The sequence below is a fragment of the Nerophis lumbriciformis genome, linkage group LG04 (assembly GCF_033978685.3).
Source record: "Nerophis lumbriciformis linkage group LG04, RoL_Nlum_v2.1, whole genome shotgun sequence".
Classification (NCBI taxonomy): domain Eukaryota; kingdom Metazoa; phylum Chordata; class Actinopteri; order Syngnathiformes; family Syngnathidae; genus Nerophis; species Nerophis lumbriciformis.
This window is the reverse complement of record NC_084551.2, coordinates 55,948,691-55,968,366: the sequence shown is the minus strand read 5'-3', so window position 1 is coordinate 55,968,366 and position 19,676 is coordinate 55,948,691. Positions and strand designations below refer to the sequence as shown.

Genomic DNA, 19,676 nt, shown 5'->3' with positions numbered 1-19,676 from the left:
GTACTTTTACAGTACTGTATGAGCTGTTACACTACTGTATGTGCTGTTACACTACTGTGTGTACTGTTACACTAATAGGTGTACTATTACACTACTCTATGTACTGTCACATTATGTACTGGTACACTACTGTATATACTGTTACACTACATACTGTTACATTCCTGTATGTACTGTTACACTACTCTATGTACTGTTACACTGCTGTATGTACCTTTACACTACGTGCTGTTAACACTATGTACTGTTATACTACTGTATGTACTGTAACACCATGTGCTGTTACACTACTGTATGTACTGTTACACTAGGCATTGTTAAACTACTGCATGCACTTTTGGATTACTGTATTTACTGTTACACTACTCTATGTACTGTTACACTGCTGTATGTGCTGCTACACCATGTACTGTTACATTGCTGTATGTACCGTTACGTTTTGTGCTGTTAAACTACTGTATGCACTTTTAGACTTCTTTATGTACTTTTACACTAACAATCAATCAATCAATCAATCAATATACATACATACATACGCACCTTCATTTGTCCATTAATATATACTTAAATTGTCTGTTTGTCAATTCACATATGAAAAAAACACCCTTTCTACACACACAGCGTCAAAATCAGCTCGTCCATTCACGTACACACAGAGCAGAAACATGTTTGTCCATACACATACGGTCTGTAAATGTATGTTGGTTTATCTCCAGATCTGTCCTTTCACTAAGGCATGTCTTTCAGTTCACATACACACACGGTGTACACCTCAATCTGTCTTTTCATGTATACACATGTAAATACATGACTCTCCACTCACGTATACACACATATAAATCTGATACACGTAGATAAAAGTCTGTCCATTCGCATCAATCGGTCTTTTCATGCATAGCCAAGTAAATGCGTGTCTGTCGATTTGCACACAAACAATGCACAAATAAATCTGTCCTTTCACGTAAACCCACGTAAATGCATTATGTCCATTCATATATAAACACAGTGTACGCATTCATCTGTCCTTTCACGCATACACACATATATGCATGTCTGTCCATTCACATACATGCGCGATGTACACATAAATATGTCCTTTTATGTATATACAAATACATGGATGTAAGTCCATTCACATACAAACACAATGTACACATCTATCTGTCCTTTAACATATACACACACGTATATGTATGGCTCTCCATTCACATACACACACACTTAATAAACACATCAATCTGTAATTTCATACATACATGAGGAAATGCATGTTTATCTATTTACACACACAAAAACGTACACACCAATCTGTTTGTTCACATACACACACACACGTACATGCATGTTTTTCCATTCGCATACACACACTATGTACACGTCAATATGTCCTTTCACGTATACACACGTTTATGCATGGCTGTCCATTCCCATACACAATCTATCGTTCCACATACAAAAACAATTAAATGCATGTCTGTCCATTCTCACACACACAAAGAGCACATCAATCGTCCATTCACGTATACACTGTACACCTGTAACTGCACGTATGTCCATTCACATGCAAACATGCATAATGTACTTATCAATCTGTCCTTTCACGTATACACATCTAAACGCATGTCTGTCCTTTAACACACACACGCACAATGCACAAATCAATCTGTCCATTCACATAGTCTACACACATGTAAACATATGTCTGTCTATTCACATGCAAACATGCATAATGTACACGTCAATCTGTCCTTTCACGTATACACAAGTAAATGCATGTCTGTCCATTTACACACACACGCTCATGCATGCATGCACACACACACACACACACACACACATCAATCTGTCCATTCACATAGTATACATATATATAGTAAACATATGTCTGTCCTTTTACACACGCACGCACGCACGCACGCACGTACGCACGCACACACACACACACACACACACACACACACACACACACACACACACACACACACACACACACACACACACACACAATGGACACATCAATCTTTCCACTAATGTAGTATACACACACGTAAACGCATGACTGTCCATTCACATACACATAATGTATACATCAATCTTTCCTTTCTCCAATTTACAAAAAACCTTGTCTGTCCATTCACGCACGCACACACGCACGCACGCACGCACGCACGCACTAAATGTACACGTCAATCTGTTTATTAAGGCAAATGCATGTCTGTCCATGCATATACACACACTATGTACACATTGGTCCGTTCGTTCACATACACACAAGTAAATGCATGTCTGTCCACTCACATACAAACACAATGTACACACCAATCCGTCCATCCATGTCGTAGACGCACAGGCAAATGCATGTCTGTCCATTCATACACACACTATGTACACATTGGTCCGTCCATTCACATACACACAAGTAAATGCATGTCTGTCCATTCACATACAAACACAATGTACACACCAATCCGTCCATCCATGTCGTAGACGCACAGGTAAATGCATGTCTGTCTATTCACACACACACTATGTACACATTGGTCCGTCCATTCACATAAACACAACTAAATGCATGTCTGTCCGTTTACATACAAACACAACGTACACATAAATCCGTCCATTCAGGTCGTATACGCACAGGCAAATGCATGTCTGTCCATTCATCCACACACTATGTACACATTGGTCCGTCCATTCACATACACACAAGTAAATGCATGTCTGTCCATTCACATACAAACACAATGTACACACCAATCCGTCCATCCAGGTCGTATACACACAGGCAAATGCATGTCTGTCCATTCATACACACACTATGTACAGATTGGTCCGTCCGTTCACATACACACAAGTAAATGCATGTCTGTCCATTCACATACAAACACAATGTACACACCAATCCGTCGATCCATGTCGTAGACGCACAGGCAAATGCATGTCTGTCCATTCATACACACACTATGTACACATTGGTCCGTCCATTCACATAAACACAACTAAATGCATGTCTGTCCGTTTACATACAAACACAACGTACACATCAATCCGTCCATTCAGGTCGTATACGCACAGGCAAATGCATGTCTGTCCATTCATACACACACTATGTACAGATTGGTCCGTCCATTCACATACACACAAGTAAATGCATGTCTGTCCGTTCACATACAAACACAATGTACACACCAATCCGTCCATTCAGGTCGTATATGCACAGGCAAATGCACGTCTGTCCATTCATACACACATTATGTACACATTGGTCCATCCATTCAGGTCGTATATGCACAGGCAAATGCATGTCTGTCCATTCATACCACACTATGTACACATTGGTCCGTCCGTTCACATACACACAAGTAAATGCATGTCTGTCCATTCACATACAAACACAATGTACACACCAATCCGTCCATCCATGTCGTAGACGCACAGGCAAATGCATGTCTGTCCATTCATACACACACTATGTACAGATTGGTCCGTCCATTCACATACACACAAGTAAATGCATGTCTGTCCATTCATACACACACTATGTACAGATTAGTCCGTCCATTCACATACACACAAGTAAATGCATGTCTGTCCATTCACATACAAACACAATGTACCCACCAATCCGTCCATTCAGGTCGTATATGCACAGGCAAATGCACGTCTGTCCATTCATACACACATTATGTACACATTGGTCCGTCCATTCAGGTCGTATATGCACAGGCAAATGCATGTCTGTCCATTCATACACACACTATGTACACATTGGTCCGTCCATTCACATACACACAAGTAAATGTATGTCTGTCCATTCACATACAAACACAATGTACACACCAATCCGTCCATCCATGTCGTAGACGCACAGGTAAATGCATGTCTGTCCATTCATACACACACTATGTACACATTGGTCCGTCCATTCACATAAACACAACTAAATGCATGTCTGTCCGTTTACATACAAACACAACGTACACATAAATCCGTCCATTCAGGTCGTATACACACAGGCAAATGCATGTCTGTCCATTCATCCACACACTATGTACACATTGGTCCGTCCATTCACATACACACAAGTAAATGCATGTCTGTCCATTCACATACAAACACAATGTACACACCAATCCGTCCATCCAGGTCGTATACACACAGGCAAATGCATGTCTGTCCATTCATACACACACTATGTACAGATTGGTCCGTCCGTTCACATACACACAAGTAAATGCATGTCTGTCCATTCACATACAAACACAATGTACACACCAATCCGTCGATCCATGTCGTAGACGCACAGGCAAATGCATGTCTGTCCATTCATACACACACTATGTACACATTGGTCTGTCCATTCACATAAACACAACTAAATGCATGTCTGTCCATTTACATACAAACACAACGTACACATCAATCCGTCCATTCAGGTCGTATACGCACAGGCAAATGCATGTCTGTCCATTCATACACACACTATGTACAGATTGGTCCGTCCATTCACATACACACAAGTAAATGCATGTCTGTCCGTTCACATACAAACACAATGTACACACCAATCCGTCCATTCAGGTCGTATATGCACATGCAAATGCACGTCTGTCCATTCATACACACATATGTACACATTGGTCCATCCATTCAGGTCGTATATGCACAGGCAAATGCATGTCTGTCCATTCATGCACACACTATGTACACATTGGTCCGTCCGTTCACATACACACAAGTAAATGAATGTCTGTCCATTCACATACAAACACAATGTACACACCAATCCGTCCATCCATGTCGTAGACGCACAGGCAAATGCACGTCTGTCCATTCATACACACACTATGTACACATTGGTCCGTCCATTCACATAAACACAACTAAATGCATGTCTGTCCGTTTACATACAAACACAATGTACACACCAATCCGTCCATTCAGGTCGTAAATACGCACAGGCAAATGCATGTCCGTCCATTCATACACACACTATGTACACATTTGTCCGTCCATTCACATTCACACAAGTAAATGAATGTCTGTCCATTCACGTACAAACACAATGTACACACCAATCCGTCCATCCAGGTCGTATACACACAGGCAAATGCATGTCTGTCCATTCATACACACACTATGTACAGATTGGTCCGTCCGTTCACATACACACAAGTAAATGCATGTCTGTCCATTCACATACAAACACAATGTACACACCAATCCGTCGATCCATGTCGTAGACGCACAGGCAAATGCATGTCTGTCCATTCATACACACATTATGTACACATTGGTCCATCCATTCAGGTCGTATATGCACAGGCAAATGCATGTCTGTCCATTCATACACACACTATGTACACATTGGTCCGTCCGTTCACATACACACAAGTAAATGAATGTCTGTCCATTCACATACAAACACAATGTACACACCAATCCATCCATCCATGTCGTAGACGCACAGGCAAATGCACGTCTGTCCATTCATACACACACTATGTACACATTGGTCCGTCCGTTCACATAAACACAACTAAATGCATGTCTGTCCGTTTACATACAAACACAATGTACACACCAATCTGTCCATTCAGGTCCTAAAGGCACAGGCAAATGCATGTCTGTCCATTCATACATACACACACTATGTACACATTAGTCCGTCCATTCACATGCACACAAGTAAATGCATGTCTGTCCATTCACATACAAACTCAATGTACACACCAATCTGTCCATTCAGGTCGTAAATACGCACAGGCAAATGCATGTCTGTCCATTCATACACACACTATGTACACATTGGTCCGTCCGTTCACATACACACAAGTAAATGAATGTCTTTCCATTCACATACAAACTCAATGTACACACCAATCCGTCCATTCAGGTCGTAAATACGCACAGGCAAATGCATGTCCGTCCATTCATACACACACTATGTACGCATTTGTCCGTCCATTCACATTCACACAAGTAAATGAATGTCTGTCCATTCACGTACAAACACAATGTACACACCAATCCGTCCATTCAGGTCGTGTACGCACAGGCAAATGCATGTCCATCCATTCACGCATCCAAACACACACCCACACACGCAGACCCCCACACAACGTACGTACACATTTGTTTGTCGCTTTGCATAAAACAATGGCTGTTGATCAAAAAGAGCGAGCAGATGGACGATTTCAACTCCTTCGTGGTGGAATTAGCATCGTGGTGACGTGCTGATGACACACACACACACACACACACACACACACACACACACACACACACACACACACACACACACACACACACACACACACACACACACACACACACACACACACACACACACACACACACGCACACACGGGCAGCTGCTGCGTATGCGCGGGTCAATACTCTTGATATTGTGCAGCTGGAGTCCATTTTCTTCGCCATCCATAGCGATTTCACACCGGCAGTGAATCATTGCAAAGAAATTGCCTTTATTGTGAAAAAAAAGTTGGCGTGTCATTTCCTGCTACATCACCACGTGACTGATGGAGGGACCATGTGACACGCTTTGTTGTTGGTGCATTCTACATCAGCCTGGAGAAGAACCCTCACTCTTCTTAAAGGAGAAGTGCACTTTTTGTTTGGATTTCGTCTGTCAATCACAGTCCTTATGTGAGACAAGAACACGCATCTTTTTCTTTTTTATGCATTCTAAATCGTAAACAACGGCTGGCAAAAGTCAGCTAACAATGGAGATAAAGGTGCTCTAAAAAAAACCCCTCTATTAAAGTTTTATATACAGGCTGTAAGTATATATGTAATGTAGTATCTGTCACATTCATGACAACATGTGACATTTTTATTTATAATATTTTTAATGGTTATTTCCTATTTTAATTCATTTATAAGGATTATTTTGTTGCTTATGTGTAGCGCTTATCTGTTTTTACCATTTTATTTATTGCCATATATACACATACATATATATGTTTCATCGAATTTGCGGCCTCATGTTTTGGACACTCGGGTGAAGAGAGGGGCGGAGCTTTCTACCGATCACCACCCGGTGGTGAGTTGGCTGCGATGGTGGGGGAGGATGCCGGACAGACCTGGCAGGCCCAAACACATTGTGAGGGTCTGCTGGGAACGTCTGGCAGAGTCTCCTGTCAGAGAGAGTTTCAATTCCCACCTCCGGAAGAACTTTGAACATGTCACGAGGGAGGCACTGGACATTGAGTCCGAGTGGACCATGTTCCGCGCCTCTATTGTCGAGGCGGCTGATTGGAGCTGTGGCCGCAAGGTAGTTGGTGCTTGTCGTGGCGGTAATTCTAGAACCTGTTGGTGGACACCGGCAGAGAGGGATGCCGTCAAGCTAAAGAAGGAGTCCTATCGGGTTCTTTTGGCTCATGGGACTCCTGAGGCAGCAGACAGGCGGTGTGCGGCTTCAGCGGTCGCGGAGGCAAAAACTCGGACATGGGAGGAGTTCCGGGAAGCCATGGAAAACGACTTCAGGACGACTTCGAAGCGATTCTGGACCACCGTCCACCGCCTCAGGAAGGGGAAGCAGAGCACTGTCAACACCGTGTATGGTGAGGATGGTGTTCTGCTGACCTCGACTGCGGATATTGTGGATCGGTGGAGGGAATACTTCGAAGACCTCCTCAATCCCACCAACACGTCTTCCTATGAGGAAGCAGTGCCCGGGGAGTCTGTGGTGGGCTCTCCTATTTCTGGGGCTGAGGTTGCTGAGGTAGTTAAAAGGGTGCTCAGTGGCAAGGCCCCGGGGTGGATGAGATCCGCCCGGAGTTCCTTAAGGCTCTGGATGCTGTGGGGCTGTCTTGGTTGACAAGACTCTGCAGCATCGCGTGGACATCGGGGGCGGTACCTCTGGATTGGCAGACCGGGGTGGTGGTTCCTCTCTTTAAGAAGGGGAACCGGAGGGTGTGTTCCAACTATCGTCGGATCACACTCCTCAGCCTTCCCGGTAAGGTCTATTCAGGTGTACTGGAGAGGAGGCTACGCCGGATAGTCGAACCTCGGATTCAGGAGGAACAGTGTGGTTTTCGTCCTGGTCGTGGAACTGTGGACCAGCTCTATACTCTCGGCAGGGTCCTTGAGGGTGCATGGGAGTTTGCCCAACCAGTCTACATGTGCTTTGTGGACTTGGATAAGGCATTCGACCGTGTCCCTGGGGAAGTACTATGGGGAGTGCTCAGAGAGTATGGGGTATCGGACTGTCTGATTGTGGCAGTCCACTCCCTGTATGATCAGTGCCAGAGCTTGGTCCGCATTGCCGGCAGTAAGTCGGACACGTTTCCAGTGAGGGTTGGACTCCGCCAGGGCTGCCCTTTGTCACCCATTCTGTTCATAACTTTTATGGACATAATTTCTAGGCGCAGTCAAGGCGTTGAGGGGATCTGGTTTGGTGGCTGCAGGATTAGGTCTCTGCTTTTTGCAGATGATGTGGTCCTGATGGCTTCATCTGGCCAGGATCTTCAGCTCTCACTGGATCGGTTCGCAGCTGAGTGTGAAGCAACTGGGATGAGAATCAGCACCTCCAAGTCCGAGTCCATGGTTCTCGCCCGGAAAAGGGTGGAGTGTCATCTCCGGGTTGGGAGGAGACCCTGCCCCAAGTGGAGGAGTTCAAGTACCTCGGAGTCTTGTTCACGAGTGAGGGAAGAGTGGATGGTGAGATCGACAGGCGGATCAGTGCGGCGTCTTCAGTAATGCGGACGCTGTATCGATCCGTTGTGGTGAAGAAGGAGCTGAGCCGGAAGGCAAAGCTCTCAATTTAGCGGTCGATCTACGTTCCCATCCTCACCTATGGTCGTGAGCTTTGGGTTATGACCGAAAGGACAAGATCATGGGTACAAGCGGCCCAAATGAGTTGCTACTTGCTACTGATGAGCCACAAGCGAGCAGAAAAGGACCAAAAGAAAGTCAACCTTATGAAAATATCAGGTTCAAGTTGTTCTCCCGACAAGAAAGACTATTTCTCGTCGTGAGAATTGACTTCAGAACACACCCGCTGCAGACTACTGTGTGACAATATGTTAGCTTTGCATTTGAACTATCGATAGTTATCATAATCAGCTGTCTTCCTCGTACTGTACTTTGTGATGTTAATGCAAACATTTTGCTTCACTTTCATTTGTAGTTTTATACTTTTGAAAAAAATGTTTTAACAATTGCGTAGATTCATTTAGAACATGTTGTGGTTGAGTCTTCAATCACAGAATGATTAGCAGGCTGAATATGACATTTTATTAATGAATAAAGAAGATCAAAACATTGCCCTGCAGAGATATAAAGACCATGAACTTGTACAACATGTCATGTACAGAAAATCAATAGCATTTATTCAGGTAGAAATATCACAGATTACAGCTGGGATAGACTCCAGCTCCCCTGACCCCAAAAGGGACAAGCAGTAGAAAATGGATGGATGGATATTACAAAAACACCTTTGACAATAAAAGCATGATCACAACAATCAACATGTTGTGTTATTTATGCGTGGAGCTGGTATCTAAACATGGAAGTGTAGCTCCTCCTCTGAATGCAGGTGCTCCTAAAGCAGGAATAGAAATTCTGTAGTTCTACAAAATCCAAAATCTGGCAAGACATTTAAAAAAAAAAAAATCATTAAATCATGTTTGTCCTTTTTGTGTTAAGCTGTTTAAAAAAACTAAATATTTAAAACACATTTAATGAGAGCAAATTAATTGTCTGTTCATGGTGTTAAAAGTTGAACATGACCTGTGGAGGGTACACTTATTAATGATGAAAAACTATCTTTCTACGATTAGTTTTAAATCAACTATAAATAAAATGTGATTAATCACGATTAAATATTTTCATCGTTTGACAGCCCTAATATATATATGTGTATATATATATATATATATATATATATATATATATATGTAAATATATACACACACGTATATATATATATACACATTTTTGTATTTATGTATACATAAATATATATATATATATGCAGCGAGTCAGCGACGACATAGCCGGAAAAAAGGTCTTTTTAAGAAACGATTCTTGCAAAAATGATTCAAAATCGAAAATATATATATATATTCACGATTATTACTATTATTTACTTCAAAAAGCTTTGGGCGGATTTTAATTCAGCCTTCAGGAAAAGTCAGAAATGGGATACAAGAAACAAATGCTTAGATTTCGTGGATGATCCGAATTACTGTCTAGATTTTAAGGATTAAAAACAATAATAATAATTTTACAAATTACAGAAAAAAAAAAAGAATATTTACACTTGTGTGCTGTGACCTCTTGACTTGAGTTCTAATTCAAAACGAAGAAACAGCAGCAGAATATGTGTTGACGTCTTTTTAAAAGTATCTTTTAGAAGCTTTTTTCATCAAATCTAAGTTTACAATCTTCATGCATGTTTACTGTGCAGCCTTTGGTCACATGGCAAAATAAAGTAAATAAAATAAAAAATTATATATATATGTATATATACATATTTGTATATATGTATATACATATATATACACATACACATATATACATACATATATACGTGTATATGTATATACGTATATATACATATAAACATATATGTGTATATACACATGTACACATTTATGTTTATACATTAATATATGTATATATATAAATATACATATATGTATATACGTATATACATATAAACATATATGTATATATACAAATTTACATATACATTTATGTTTTTATGTATATACGTTATATATACATATATATATATATATACACATATACAACATACACATACATAAATATATATATATATATATATATATATATATATATATATATATATATATACACACACACACACATATATGTGTATATACTGTAAATATATGTGTATATACTGTAAATATATATGTGTGTGTACAAGGTTGGTACTTTCGAGTTTGCTAATGTTTTGTTTTCAAGTGACATTTAAAATGAGCTGATTATGAATATCTTCTTTTATTATTACATTTACGTCTCCTTTCCCATGCAGTTACACTCCCAAGACACCAGATGGCAGTATTGTAAAGATGTCTTGTCTCACTGGGAAGTAGCTTTTTTCCTGGATGTGTAACGTTGCGCCCTACAAAGTGTTTGTACTGTATGTAACACACACCAGCTGTTTGATTGTATTATTCATCTTAGTTGTAGTTTGCATTGCCATATTCGGAGGTGTTGAAATCGCCATGTAAAATCGCTAATGCTAATTTTATCGCATTTTGAAGAAGCGACGCCTTACTTTACATTCCTGCGGGGTTTTTTCCCCCCAGCGTACTTGCTTTGTTGCTGTGTTAAACTTCTACTGTTCCACTTCTCGGAGGATGTCCGCAAGGAGGAGGAGCTTGCTGTTGGCTGGGTGTCATTCGGAGGTGGAGCTAGGCCGCTTGTGACCTTTGGGCACGCTCAAGGAGGCGGATGGCGGCGACGCGCTCATCTTCTTCAGGGCACGCTCGTCCGACACCGACATGGAGCGAGACAACACGGGCGTGCAGGAGGGTGGAGGCCCTGCAGGGGGGAAGAGTTGTTTTGGTTAGTGTGTGAGTGGAGCGACGGAGACAAAAAGAGAGAGGAGACAAACCTCTTCTCTTGTCTGACACGGAATAAAATGCACAACACAACAAACAAAACAAATATAATTCTGCTGACTGACTGTTTGTACATCGCACATCAGTCCGTCTGTCCATTCACGTATCCATATGCCTCATGCACCCCTTTCAAACATGTTATGATGCATCTACATTTTCAACAATGTCTGTCATTTCACATCCATCTATACACATTGTCTCTTCATTCACAGACGAATATACACATTGTCTGTCCATTCACATACATGTATAAACCGTGTCTCTCCATTGACATACATGTATACACAGTCTCTCTATTCACATGAATGTATAAACATTGTATGTCCATTTACATGCATATAAAGACATTGTCTGCCCATTAACATACATGTTTAAACATAGTCTTTCCATTCACATACATGTATACACATTGTCTCTCCATTCACATATATGTATAAACATTGTCTCTCCATTCACACACATACACACATTGTCTCTCCATTCACATACGTATACACATTGACTGTCCATTCACATACATGTATAAACATTGTGTCTCCATTCACATTCATGTATACACATTGTCTACCCATTAACACAAATGTATAAACATTGTATGTCCATTCACATACATGTACAAACATTGTCTCTCCATTCACATTCATGTATACACATTGTCTCTCCATTCACATACATATACACATTGTCTGTCCATTCACATACATGTATACAAATTGTCTCTACATTCACATACATGTATAAACATTGTATCTCAGTACACATACATGTATAAACATTGTCTCCCCATTCACATAAGTATACACATTGTCTGTCCATTCACATACATGTACAAACATTGTCTCCCCATTCACATACATGTACAAACATTGTCTCCCCATTCACATAAGTATACACATTGTCTGTCCATTCACATACATGTACAAAAAGTGTCTCTCCATTCACATACATCTATAAACATTGTATCTCAGTTCACATACATGTATACACATTGTCTCTCCATTCACATACATGTATACACAATGTCTCTCCATTCACATACATATATAAACGTTGTCTATCCATTCACACACATGTATAAACATTGTCTCTCCATTCACATACGAATTCATATTGTCTGTCCATTCACATACATGTATACAAATTGTCTCTCCATTCACATACATCTATAAACATTGTATCTCAGTTCACATACATGTATAAACATTTTTCCGCATTAACACATGTATACACATTGTCTGTCCATTCACATACATGTATAAACATGGTCTCTCCATTCACATACGTACACACTGTCTGTCCATTCACATACATGTACAAAAATTGTCTCTCCATTCACATACATCTATAAACATTGTATCTCAGTTCACATACATGTATCCACATTGTCTCTCCATTCACATACATGTATAAACATTGTCTGTCCATTCACATACATGTATACAAAATTGTCTCTCCATTCACATACATCTATAAACATTGTATATCAGTTCACATACATGTATAAACATTTTCTCTGCATTCACACATGTACACACATTGTCTGTCCATTCACATACATGTATAGAAATGTTTTCTCCATTCACATACATGTATAAACATTGTCTCTCCTTTCACATACATGTATAAACATTGTCTCTCCATTCACACACATATACACATTGTCGCTTCATTCACATGAATGTATAAACATTGTATGTCCGTTCACATACATGTTTAAACATTGTTTTTCGCAAACGAGCGTCATTTCGCGTCTTTCTCGCCATCTCCTGCTCTAAGTTGACCACAACCTTCTACTATCCAGGTGAGAGACATGATTTACAACCTGGAATTAACTTTCACCAACCCAGAGGCGACACAGCAGCTCAATAGCACCATGAGCTAGTTTTGCACTGCTAAAAAATAGATGGCCTGCGTTAGCGCTTATAATAACAATGTGGCTAACACTTGGTCAACATTCAGGTCACCACATGTTCATGAAGTATTGTTGGCACTTTTTGGATGTTTTTTAGAAGGCTTTATTGTTCGCCACCTTTTACTTGCCATATTTTACGAGTTAGAATGCAGAAAAAAGAAAAGAAAAACAGGTGCAGTTCCACTTTAAGAGACGCAACCCTCTGATCACAAGTTTAGTCCATTTATTTCATTTTTTATTTTTTCTAAGTGACACAAAGGAGACTGGACCAGGTCAGGGTACGGACCACGCCAAGTGGGAACAAGTGCAAAAAGGACGACTTTGTTTACGCGCAGGACGAGGGCGCTGCGCTTAGTTAAAGCCCCGCTCCGTATTCCAATCACACCGGACAACTTTTACGACTCCCGGGAGGAAAATGACATCCATTTCATTTTATTACAGCGGAGGGATGAAATAAAAACAAACACTAATGGGCCTGCGCTAGGAACGGCGCAGTGGCGGCACCCGGCCTGTTGGGGGCGAAGGCGGCGGCACGTGGCGAGTAGATTTGTTGTACCTTGATGCCTCATCATCGCACACACACACACACACACACACACACACACACACACACTGGTGTGGAGTCAAACTGCTGTTTGCTACATTATCCAGCAGGGGGCAGGGTGCCCACATACATGCACACAGAGCCCCCCCCAACCCCCACCCCGGCCCTAGGGCTGACATTTGCAGCCTAGTGCTTGTGTTGTGAAGTCTGGTGGCAGGACAAGTTCAGCAGGTGGCTGCAACACACACACACACACACACACACACACACACACACACACACACACACACACACACACACACACACACACACACACACACACACACACACACACACACACACACACACTCTTGTATTTCTTACCTTCTTGAGACCTGATATAAAAAAGCCTCCCTCTTTAGGACCAGCCTTTCTAGATATATAAAGAAGTGTATTTACAACATTAATAATATATACATACTATGCAAATATAAAAAAAGCTTGATGTGAAAAATTTGTTGGAATTTCACAAGAAAAACTTTGAATGTTGGCGGTGTTATAATAAGAGTTGTCATTTTACTCGACGCAAGTCAAAATTGTACAAGAAAAACTGAACATTTGTGCAATATTATGATCCATCCATCCATCCATTTTCTACCGCTTATCCCTTTTGGGGTCGCAGGGGGCACTGGAGCCTATCTCAGCTACAATCGGGCGGAAGGCGGGGTACACCCTGGACAAGTCGCCACCTTAACAGTTGGAATTTTACTCACTGACAGTCGCAATTTTACAAGAAAAATCTTAAAATATTTTCAATTTTATGAAAAGAGTCGTCATTTTACTCGACAAAAGTCACAATTTTATAAGAAAACTTTGAAAATGTTCACAATATTATAATAATAATCGGAATTTTACTTGGCAAAATTATGACAATAGTCTTAATTTTACTCAAAAAATGTTCCTATTTTACCAGAACAACAAAAACATTGGTAATTTTGTGATTAAAGTCGGAATTTTACATGACAAATGTTACCATTTTGCATTAAAAAGTAATAATTTTACATAAAGAAAGTCACAATTTTAGGAGAAAATATTGCAATATTACAGAAACAGAAAGAATATGAGAAATTGTTCCCAATTTTATAAGAAAAAAGTCGACACTGTGAGAAAAAGACTACTTTTAGTTCATTTATTTCTTTTTGTTGAATTTTTTGTTTGTATTTGGTTTTTAATCTTCATTATTTACTTTGTTATTACAGTATGTCTATATACATATTTCTTTTTTCTAAATTAATTTTGGCCAAAGGGGGCTCATTTTCAATTTCTTACACACACTTGTTATTTCATATGTTAAATTTTAAAATTGACACACAGTCAATTTGAAAAATCCCTCCTTTCTGGGACCACCCTCATGTTGATAGATGTCACCAGCACATTGTTTATTAGATGCAATGTTATTGGGACCATGATTTATGTCATCACTTGTTCACACCTCCTCATATGGAAGATACTTTTCCTTCTTCATGTCTCAAGAAGGCTAGAAATACAAGAACACACACACACACACACACACACACACACACACACACACACACACACACACACACCATGGACCTTGGCTACATATGGACACACACCCCCACCCACACCCTTGCCACCGCTTCCACCCCCTGCGTGGTATGACGGACAACAGAAGCCTGCACCCTACCCTCCTGTTGCAAGTCTTGTGGTTTCTATGTCAACACGCGTATAAGTGCTTATCGGCGATCAAGTATTTTTCTCGGCCCCAATAGGAGCCCAGTATGAAATCGTCTTTTCTTTTTTGACTCATCCTCCCCCAGCATCTACCTTTTTCAACATCACCCATCAACGCTGCGGTTCTGTAATCCTGCACAGTTTGTCGTATCTTGACCAGGGTTAGGTTCCAATGTGCAACCACAATAGAGAGCATACCACACCATACCAATCACAGAGTCGCTTGTAACAGTGAATATAACGTACATCCCAAACTACAAGACGCTACTTTTTCCTACGCTTTGAACCCTGTGGCTTATTAAACGGTGCAGCTAATTTATGGATTTTTCCTTGCTTAGGCCACAATGCAAATAGTTTAAAAAAACACACAAGCAAATTCACTGAAAAGGCGCCATCTTTTGGACGAGTTCGCTCACTGCAGGTGTTGTTGTTGTTGTTGAGCACTTTGTCAGTGGCTCTTCCATTGCAATCATTTTAATTGTGATTCGAAATGTTTATTTTTGCCTTTTAATTTTCTGCCTTGTGTACAAATTGTGCTCTATAAATAACCTCGCCTTGTTGGTCGCAAGCACCAGGACGGGAAATTCCAGGGATTTCCGGCGCCAACTTCCACCGCCCTCAGATTTGCTCTGCAGTTGCTGCAGTCCCCTTCTGTTTGGACTGAGCTTTCAACCGGAAGTAGAAGTGCCGTTCATTTTTGTATCATTATTGATTTTTTATTTTTTTTCCCCCCAATTGCCGTTGCAGTTCAGTGTTCTAGCCGTCCATAGCGTTTTTACTCGTATGGATTCTTCATGCATCACTCCAAGCAACGTTTGTAAGTTTTACAATATAACTATGGACATATTATGTCAGACCCACTGGACATCCATTGCTTTCGGTCTCCCCTAGAGGAGGGGGGGGGGGGGGGGGGGGGGGGGGTTACCCACATATGCGGTCCTCTCCAAGGTTTCTCATAGTCATTCACATCGACGTCCCACTGGGGTGAGTTTTTCCTTGCCCTTATGTGGGCTTTGTACCGAGGATGTCGTTGTGGCTTGTGCAGCCCTTTGAGACACTTGTGATTTAGGGCTATATAAATAAAGATTGATTGATTGATTGATTGAACTACAACTATTCTTACTTACTAAACCGTCCCATGTGTGATGTCTGTAGGAGTGTTTTCATGCATATCTGTACGTGCTATCGTAATGTAGTCACGCTAGCGTCGTTAGCATTAGCTAAAATGCTAACACGAGTGTCTGTTAGTATTGTTAACTTACAATGGCATTATTTTTGTATAGTTTCACAAATTCCTCAGTAAATTCACCGCAACGTCAGCGTGGAGTTATTGAGTCTGTTTAGCTGATTGGAGAGCTAGCTTGTGCAGCTAGTGGGCCCATGACCATGACTTCTGTTTTGTTTGATCAGCCGTTTTACTGCCGTGTTACAGACACCGTTTGGAAACAATTAACAAACACATTCGGTGTAAATAACTCATTTGTTATTTATGGAATATTTTTTTTATTTATTCTAACATTTAGGGGGTGTGGCTTATATACCGGTGTGCTCTTCAGTCTGGAAAATTTGGTAAATGAATTTGCTTTTGCGTTTGATTACCATATATATTTTCTACGTACATTATAATAAAATCTGTAGATTTTACGGTAAAAACTGGTAACTCAGTCACAAAAATTTTACAGTAATTATATGTATTTTTTTTAATATATATATATATATTTTTTTTTACAAAATATTACTGTATTATTATTACTGTAAATGCCAATGTTTTTTTTAACAATAAAAAAACATGCAGCAACTCAGTCACTAAAATTGTACTAAATTGTATTTATTAATTTTTTTTTACAAAATATTACTGTGAATGCGGTAAAGTACCACTGTTTTTTTACAGTAAAAAATGCCAGCTTCGTCGCCAGAATTGTTCTGTAAAAAAACAGTACCATTGTTTTTTTTTATTCTGGCAACAAAGCTGCCATTTTAAAAATTTTTTTTTTTTAATCGCAAAATCTACGGTTGTTATTTTTAAGGTGTATTACTGTACAGTAGGAAGAGGATTCATACGGCCCCATTTGTTGCCATTTACCTGGCAAAATGTGTTTTGTGGCAATTCCAACTTTGTCCACAACAAAATTACACACTCTTCCTCTCGCACGAGATCCCCCCAAGAGCGGGGCCATATGAATACCTTTCTAATTGTAAATGGTGCAAAAACGACCATAGATTTGACAAAAAAATGCTTTGAAGTCATAAGTCAAGCCGATATTTTATTAATATTAATTTTTATTTTGACCCCCCAAAATTTTTTGAAAGTATGATATTACAATATTTGCTGCTATATTGGGTACTATTCAAAAATGTACTTGCCAACATAACTTAGAAAAAGCTACAACAACAACAACTTTAGCATGCGTGAAGTACCAAAGTATATGACTCGGAGGTGTGTATCTCCAAAATGATCAAAAAACCCGCTAACATGCTAACATTAGCATGCAGCAAGTACCACAATATATGACTCTGAGGTGTATACCTGACAAAATAACTCAGAAAAAGCTAGCATGCTGATGTTAGCATGCTAAAACGGCAACTCCAGCATGCGTGAAGTACCAAAGTATATGACTCGGAAGTGTATATCTCCAAAATGATAAAACAAATGCTAACATGCTAACATTAGCATGCAGCAAGTACCACAATTTATGACTCTGAGGTGTATACCTGACAAAATAACTCAGAAAAAGCTAGCATGCTGATGTTAGCATGCTAAAACGGCAACTCCAGCATGCGTGAAGTACCAAAGTATATGACTCGGAAGTGTATATCCCCAAAATGATAAAAAAAACGCTAACATGCTAACATTAGCATGCAGCAAGTACCACAATTTATGACTCTGAGGTGTATACCTGACAAAATAACTCAGAAAAAGCTAGCATGCTGATGTTAGCATGCTAAAACGGCAACTCCAGCATGCGTGAAGTACCAAAGTATATGACTCGGAAGTGTATATCTCCAAAATGATAAAAAAAACGCTAACATGCTAACATTAGCATGCAGCAAGTACCACAATTTATGACTCTGAGGTGTACCCCTGACAAAATATTTAAGAAAAAGCTAGCATGCTAATGTTAGCATGCGTGAAGTACCAAAGTATATGACTCAGAGGTGTATACAGAGGTGGGTAGAGTAGCCAGAAATTGTACTCAAGTAAGAGTACTGTTACTTTAGAGATTTATTACTCAAGTAAAAGTAAGGAGTAGTCACCCAAATATTTACTTGAGTAAAAGTAAAAAGTATGTTGTGAAAAAACTACTCAAGTACTGAGTAACTGATGAGTAACATACACACACATATCATATATATATATATATATATATATATATACATATATACACACACATATATATATATATATATATATATATATATATATATATATATATATATATATACACACACACACACACATATTTATATATATACATATATATATATATATATATATATATATATATATATATATATATATACATACACACACACACACACACACACACACACACACACATATATATATATATACATACATTGATATATACAGTATATAATTTATATTTATTTATTTTGCCGTTTTTGTTTACATGTTAAATGTGTTTTAATGAATATACATGCATGTTTAACACATACAGATTCCTTTCTTTCATGAAGACAAGAATATAAGTTGGTGTATTACCTGATTCTGATGACTTGCATTGATTGTAATTAGACAGTAGTGCTGATAAGATCCACGTTTTCAAATGGAGGAGAAAAAAAGTTCCTCCTTTCTGTCTAATACCACATGAAAGTGGTTGGTATTTGGCATCTTTTTTGTCCAGCT

General features: G+C 39.6%; 1 protein-coding gene across 2 annotated transcripts in view; it reads right to left on the bottom strand.

Moving 5' to 3' along the window:
* Positions 1–10,847: 10,847 nt before the first annotated feature.
* The window catches only part of pitpnc1b (phosphatidylinositol transfer protein cytoplasmic 1b), a 52,860-nt gene continuing 44,031 nt past the window's right edge, over positions 10,848–19,676 (bottom strand). For both annotated transcript variants that reach the window (XM_072913068.1, XM_061957592.2), the window contains exon 10: positions 10,848–11,538. In XM_072913068.1, the coding sequence (XP_072769169.1) occupies positions 11,393–11,538 (146 nt within the window). In that variant the 3' untranslated portion in view covers positions 10,848–11,392. The remainder of the gene's footprint in view (positions 11,539–19,676) is intronic.